Source organism: Eriocheir sinensis, chromosome 15 (genome assembly GCF_024679095.1).
Source record: "Eriocheir sinensis breed Jianghai 21 chromosome 15, ASM2467909v1, whole genome shotgun sequence".
In the NCBI taxonomy this organism is placed as follows: domain Eukaryota; kingdom Metazoa; phylum Arthropoda; class Malacostraca; order Decapoda; family Varunidae; genus Eriocheir; species Eriocheir sinensis.
This window is the reverse complement of record NC_066523.1, coordinates 10,309,172-10,316,671: the sequence shown is the minus strand read 5'-3', so window position 1 is coordinate 10,316,671 and position 7,500 is coordinate 10,309,172. Positions and strand designations below refer to the sequence as shown.

At 49.3% G+C, this 7,500-nt stretch overlaps 1 protein-coding gene across 1 annotated transcript in view; it reads left to right on the top strand.

Moving 5' to 3' along the window:
* The first annotated feature begins 2,370 nt into the window (after positions 1–2,370).
* LOC126998894 (B-cell lymphoma/leukemia 11A-like) overlaps positions 2,371–7,500 on the top strand; it is an 80,630-nt gene continuing 75,500 nt past the window's right edge. The window contains exon 1 of the mRNA XM_050861096.1: positions 2,371–4,051. Coding sequence (XP_050717053.1) covers positions 3,922–4,051 — 130 coding nt within the window. The 5' untranslated portion in view covers positions 2,371–3,921. The remainder of the gene's footprint in view (positions 4,052–7,500) is intronic.

The window sequence follows — 7,500 nt, the reverse complement described above, 5'->3', positions numbered from 1 at the left end:
TAAAGGAAGGGCGGTCAGGCTTACAATCACTAAATTAAGAGGAGAGAAAGTAAAAAAAAAAAATGATTAGGACAAGTAATAATAACAATAATAATAACAACAATAATAATAATAATAATAATAATAATAATAATAATAATAATAATAATAATAATAATAATAATAATAATAATAATAATAGCTGGAGTTCACACACAAGAAAATAACACAATTCACCCCATAAATATAACCAAGGGCGTAGTGACCAACCATGTCGCTGTTCGCACGTTTAGTAACTAGAGGTTTTCATAACTTACAATCTCGGGCGGGAAAGTCAGCGTTGCGGTGATGGTTTCCTTGGTTTCCTTACCCCGCCAGCAACACCTGAACCGTGCTTCCCCGCAGGTGGGCGATCACAATTACCACTATCATGGGATATCACGGTCCGAAAGTACTAAGTTGGGTAACAGGTAGATAGCCAGACAGGTAGGTAGGCAGGTAGGTTGATGGACAGATAGGTAGAAGAGCGTAATCAGACAAATAGTTCTTAATTTCCCTCGGGTGAGTTTTTCTTTTCTCATTATTTCGTTGTTTTATCTTTGAAGAGCTCCGTTACTTTCTGCACAAGGTAAGAAGGTGAAGGGGGAAGAGAGAGAGAGAGAGAGAGAGAGAGAGAGAGAGAGAGAGAGAGAGAGAGAGAGAGAGAGAGAGAGAGAGAGAGAGAGAGAGAGAGAGAGAGAGAGAGAGAGAGAGAGAGAGAGAGAGAGAGAGAGAGAGAGAGAGAGAGAGAGAGAACAGCTGGAGGAAATCAGAGAAGTGTTTGGGTGAGTATGTGAAAGAGGAAGTCATTGAGAGGGAGTAGAAGATCACCAGAAATTAGGAAGAATTGTAGAAGCAAGGAAACGAGTGATGAAACAAATCTAGAATAGGAAAATATAGACAGAGGATCATTGAAGTGAGTGAATGAGTCATGATCAGATGAATGAGACGAGGGAAAGAGATGAAGCATAGATTAACAGGAGGCAGAAATTTGATCGCGTGAGAGAAAATCGAGGAAGAGGATAGCACTGGCGCATGAGAGGAGCAGAAGGGAGCTATAAGTGAATGAATAAGCATCATATAGAAGAGGAGAAGGAGGAGGAGGAAAAAGATAAGTGGGAGTGGATGAAGATACAAGTCGAGTTAGTAAATTCATGAGTATATAGAGGAGGAGGAAACGGAGCAGGAGGCGTGGAAAATCAAGGAACAAATATAAGTGAGTCGGGAGAATGAGCGAATAACTGAGTACATAGAGGAGGCGAAAGAGGATAAGGAAAGGATAATGTGAAAGAAAGAAGGAGGTACAAATGGGAGTGAACAAGTCAGTGAAGGAATACTGATAGGAATAGAAACAGGAACTGAAACAAGAATGAATGAAGGACGAGTGCGCAGAAAGAAAAACAAAAGAGGATTTGGAGTGAATGGAGTAGTTCAAGACGGTACAAACGGGAGTGATTCGGATAAGGATGCTCAAATGGAGTGAGTGGAGGCGAGAGAGGAGTGGAAGGAGTGGAGGGAGGAAGTATATACAAACAGGAGGAGTGAGTGAGTCGGGGGAGTGTTTATCCTTGTGGCAGCGATCCCTCACCACCGCCCCCCCCCCCCCCCTGACAGTGCCTCCCCGGACACCCTTCAGCGACGCGACAACACCCCGGGGGACTCTCTCTCTCTCTCTCTCTCGGAAAGCACCAAACCAGAGAGAGAGAGAGAGAGAGAGAGAGAGAGAGAGAGAGAGAGAGAGAGAGTGTAGGAGGAGGAGGAACAAGTTGGGAAGACTGAGGGGGTGGCATAATGAGAGCAATCTGCTTTCCTCTCATTTATTAATTAGCATACCTTTGCGCGCCGCTGGATGGGTCGCGAAGAACACACACACACACACACACACACACACACACACACACACACACACACACGCATACACACACGGGGCTTTATCAACCCACCCACCCACTCACAGGACCGTCATCGCCGCCAAGTGTTAAGTTCCATGCAAACGTACGTCAGTAAGGAGTGGACATTAAAATCAATGTTTAAAAAGTTGAGTCGGGATACACCACAGCACCGGGAGGGAGGAAGAGGATGGAAGAGGAGAAGAAGGAGGAGGAGAAAGGGGAGTGGGGGAGACAACGAGGTGCGAGCAGGGAGAGGAGGGGATCCCGGGGAGGAACGGCGTGGAGAGAGAGAGAGAGAGAGAGAGAGAGAGAGAGAGAGAGAGAGAGAGAGAGAGAGATGGGGGAGGGGTGAGTAGGGGGAGCAGGGAGTCTGGTAGCAGGACGGGAGGGAGAGAGGGAGGGAGGGAGGATGGGAGATCGCGCTATGAATGAAACTGGTTAACTTTACGTGAACTAAGTTTCTCGCGGCGTCTTGTTAAGTCTCTTTAGGAAGGCGGCTGCGTGGCGAGGAGGAGCACCTGGCCGGGTGTTGCTGGGTGTCGGGGCGCCGAGGAGGACCTTCTTCCTGCCTTCCCTCGCTGCCCTCAGCCGCTCCTCATCCAGAAACGAACGATTATAAACAAGTAGATGGTGTACTCGTGAATTAGGCTGACGGCCAGCTAAATCATCACGATAAGCAAGCAGGCGCCCGTCACGTCCCTCCACCGAACTAAAACCTTCCTTGGGGCGACAGTCCTGTTTGCCGCACGAGTCTCCCGCACATAATAATGACTCATACGTATATAAAAGAAATAGCTGCGTGTGGAGGTTTTTAGAGCTCGAAGGTCACTCGAAGATTCGCTAGATAAGGTCCAGCTTATTGCAACAGAGGACGCACTTCCAACAAATACGTTTAATCAGTGTCACCAAGAGGTGTTATCGAGCTCCATGATAATCCTGGGCTTTGGCGTCCGCACCCTCGCACACCCACCGAGCCCTGCACTCACTCCCGGTCTCCAGCCCCGCGAGTGAATCAGAAGTTGTGTCCCGCTTCAGGGAGAGCTTACGAGGAAGACGGCAGCCGCGGCAGCGGTGGGCGGCGTGTGCTGGTGACGGGCCTAGTTCGCTCGGCTGCCGCCAGAGTCCGCCACTGCCCGAGTCGTGCTGTTTCCCCTCCGTCGCTCTGACCCCAAGCCAGCCAGCCGGCGACCCACCTGCCTGCTCTCCCTCACGCCGAGTAAAACAGCTATATGATAGTCCCCCGCTAGTATCCCTTGGGCACGAGGAATCACACCCAGGGGCTACACCGTATGGTTGGGGGAGAGAGGAGTTCTGGCGGAACCCATTGACACCAAACTTGCTGCAGACACCACAAAAATTATGTAATGAATTGGTGTTGTATTAGCAACTGATAAAACTCCTGGACTGATATCTTGTTACCGTTTGATATCGTCCGTCAAAAAAAGTACCTTGTCGCTGCGTGCGACGGGAGTATGAACGTGTCCCTGTACGTGTGAGTGTGTGCATAAGTGCGTGTGTGTGAGTGTGGGTGCCTGTGTGTGGCGGGGTCGTGGCGGGTCCGCTGAGGCAGGGCGGGAGGGTGGACGGAGGACCCGCCGGCCACCTCTGCTCAGTCACCCAGCGGACATAGCGGCGCGCAGTCCTGCCGCACCGCCCAGTTGCCGCTCAGTCCACCACTGGCACCCGACCCAGGCGGCGGCACACAGCGGCGGCTCCATCCCTGCCACCGCTCTTGTGGCATCTCCACCTGAGCCGCACCCATGGACCTATTACTGGATATTCTTGATTCTGTTGTGGTGAAATTAATAATGTAGAGGATCAACGGTTGAAGATTATGAATTCCCGAAACCCTTCCTCGACTTTAATTTTTGAAGTGTCAAGTGAAGCAAGGAAATAGAAAATAGCCGCCAGGAGAGGGAGGGAAGGCGGTGAAGACCCTGTGTGGTGGTGACGCGGGAGGCTGTGAGGGCATGATACTGAGGTAGGCGAGGACACAGCAGCCACCTCCTGTATGAAACTCCGCAGTCCTGACTCGGATAAGATGGAAGTGTTGTATCCGGGCAACCTGGCTCTGCTGAGCATGTTCCTTAAAAACCCAGAGACGGACAAAGGCGAAATCAAGACGGACGAGGGAAAGAGAGGTGAGAACTTATTTGTGTACAAATATTTTTTATTTTTTATTTTATTTACGTGTGATTTACTTCGCTGTTGTGTGTCTGGCGAACTCTTAATTTTTGCTGTTGTGGCTATCAGCCACGCCTCGCGGTGTTGTTTGCGTCAAGATTATTTCACGTTATGGCTTTTCGTGTCACTGTCACTGCGGTTTGTCTCAAGAGATATTGTATTTTTTATTGTGACTTGTAATTCCCACTCCCCTCACCACTCCCATTACTTGATAGAAATGTCAGCAAATAACTGTCATAAATGTTGATTTCATTTTTCATTTTGTTGCCCCAAACGAATCTGTATTTATAAATTTAAGCAAATACTCAGTGTTACAGCATAACAGGTAAAAATTTTCTAAGTCTACATTTATGCTCAAGTAAATATAATCGATGTAATCAAACCCTACATCAACTACTCAGCCTCAGGAACGCGCGCCAGCCTGTAATTCAGTAGCTCCACTCCGGCGTATAAAAAAACTAAACGACTATTCCATCGGGGGGACGTGTGGTATTGAAGGACGGCTCGAGGGGAAAGCACATCCTGCCGCCTTGACAAAAGCCGCCCGCCGCCCCTGCCCTGCATTGGCCCCTGCTCGTGGCATAAGACAAAGACCATTGAGCAGGAGTCGTAGGTGACGGCGCTACATCAGCATACACTGGTGACGTACAATCGGCAGCGGCTGGGCGGTTTTTGCACGAGTTGAGTGGAGATAAAAAACAGAAGGGAGAGACCCGGCGCGCGCCCCAGCCGCCTCCCCGACTGTTGCCGTCATTCATTCGGCTAAATTTTGAATGTTGCGAGGCAGCCTGATTTCCTTTGTTTTAGGGGCTGACGTGAGGAGAGAGGGTTACATTAACGCCTTTCCGGCAAGAGGGACAAATTACACAGATAAAGCAACTGTCGGGCTTCAGAGGCGATCACAGATATGTCAGCGGCGGGCGAGATAAAGTTATGATGTTCGACAAGTTTCAGGGCGGCGATAGCACGGGAGGCGGCTTCCCTTGAGCAGGAAGCGATAAGGAGTCGGTCAAGATAGTGGTGGTTGGTCATTGTTTGAGGTCGAAGCGTCCGTTACGGGGCTGACACGACAACAATTGCAAGTCAGATGAGATGCTCTCCCGCCCCTTCGGCCGCCCGCTGCCGCCCGGAGCATCGGCTTGTCAGTGTCTCGCGTGAGCACAATTTGACTCACGGCTCGAAGGGCATCGGGGGCGCTTGAAGGAGCAATGTTTGGCAGGTAACACCCTCGACGCCAGGCACGAAGGGAGTGTCTTCTTGGGTTAGTCTCCACACACCGTGTCCGTGTGCGAGGATGATTAAGTGTGTTATATTATTTTGTTTGTCCTGAGAGTCAAAAATGAAATAATGCATGAAACGCTTATTGGCATCTCTTTTCTCATACTCGTATTTTGTAAATGAATAAACAGTAAATGTTGTAGTACGGTCTGAGTCAATGTTGGAATGAATTGTGTGTATGTATATATTGACCCAGTAGTTATATCAATAATAATTATTACTGTTCGGAAATTGATATAATTAATACGATAGAACGTTAGAAAGGTGTGGAATACTGTTGAACGAGGTTTCTTTCAATATATTCTCTTTTACCCGCTAAAACATGTACTGTACTGCGTCAGCTAAACTCCTTGGCAGTAGAGCATCTTGCCGCCAGCCTCAGCGTGGCGGCGGATGCTGTGGTGCGATTAGCCAACACGAGTAGCCACGGGAAGGCGTGTGAGGGGGGACAGGAGGTGGTCAGCGATAGGGAGGAGACGCCCGCGGTAGAGTAAGAGATAATTTAGTATCAAGCTCATTGCCCTTCGTGTCCACAAGGCCAATCAAGCGGAGGGGGAGCCAAGGGACGCTCGTGTGGAGAATTACATTAATTGCTGCTTATTTCCTCCACTGAAGGATGGCCACGAGGGTCCCTGTGATCGGCCGGACGGCGAGGGTGAAGGGGAAGTGGTGCCGAGATTAATGAAAAGGATGGGAGCGTATTTACGAGGAGGGGATTATTTTTTTATTCAATTTTGGTTGACTTGGCCAGGTGAAGGGCGCAATCCCGTGGTAGCATGCCTGATTTCCTGCTCATGGGGGAAAAGGAGCTCTGGCAAGGAGGAAAACCCGCCTTGTTGCTGCCCCTATACGAGTACTGAGGAAAAGGGAAGCCAGTATTAAGGGGTTTCTGACAACTGACCAGATTGCAGCGGCGGCCGGATGCTGGCGTGAATCAGATAGCACCGTATCCGGCTATTTCGGAGCATTCCACCATGACTGAGGGAGTCCCGCGTAAATCACAATGAACAGGCAAATCATCGCTGCCCCGCGGAGGGTGACGGCCAGGATTTCTCAGCCTTGTTTCTCGCCGAGTTGTTTATGTTATCATCGGTAAACACTCGTGCTCTTGTTTACTAACCGACGCTCGGAATGCTCGTGTTGGCCTCCCCGAGCCTCGCCACTGTTTACCTCTCCTTTTTACCATCGACGCCAACTTAAGTCAAGTATTCCCACACGCCGCTGTAACTTCCGACAACATCTGCCTTCAAGTCCCGGGCGAGACGGGGTCATGAGGGCCGCAAACTTCCACTACTTTAATTAATAAGTAACTGGGAAAGAGATGACGCCCACTCGTGATTTTTACCTCGAAACTTTGCAGTAATAAGTATTGATTTTCCCAGACAATGTTTAGATTTCCTCGCCACTTAGCAACACGCCATTGTCTCGCACTCTTCCCGCGGCCTTTTGGAGGGCGTCTTTAAGATATGTTAATTATTTATGCATCCTTCTTTCCTGGTATTCTCCTTTAAGGCACGCGTCAGGGTATTTGCCTTGACCCCGTCGCATGCTTTTGTCTCGTGTTTTCATTCCTCAACGCGTGACACTCTTCTGCTATGGGATCGTTCAGCACACACGTCTAGAAATAACCTTCATAACTCACATTTGGAGTAGATTAGAAATGTCAATCGTTTATATAGTTACTCAGCTCTCTTAACCCTGAGGGACGGCCATCCAACCACCTCTCTTTTCTGCGTGTGCTGGAGGAAGCGCACCATAAAGTATGTCTTCGTGCCCCCAGCCTCCTCATTCCTATTCCAACAGCCCAGGAATCAAGCCATCAATGAGGGCCGAGAATGACTCCTCTATTCCCCCTCGGGTCGTCCCCTCGAGGAGATGGAGGGCCTGAGGATGACCCCGACAGAATTAATGTGTGTCTATGGAGCCTCTATGACCACGGTAAATTGGTCACTCGGTGTTATGGCCTGTAAGAGATCTTCGCCCGATAGTGAGAGAGTGAAGGAAGTCCGGGGGAATCTCTCTCTCTCTCTCTCTCTCACACACTGGCTACCCATGACTTTACCTTCTCTTAGTTTCCCCAAAGAGAATAAAAAAAGCGGCAAAAAAAAAGTTAATTCCTCAATGTCCC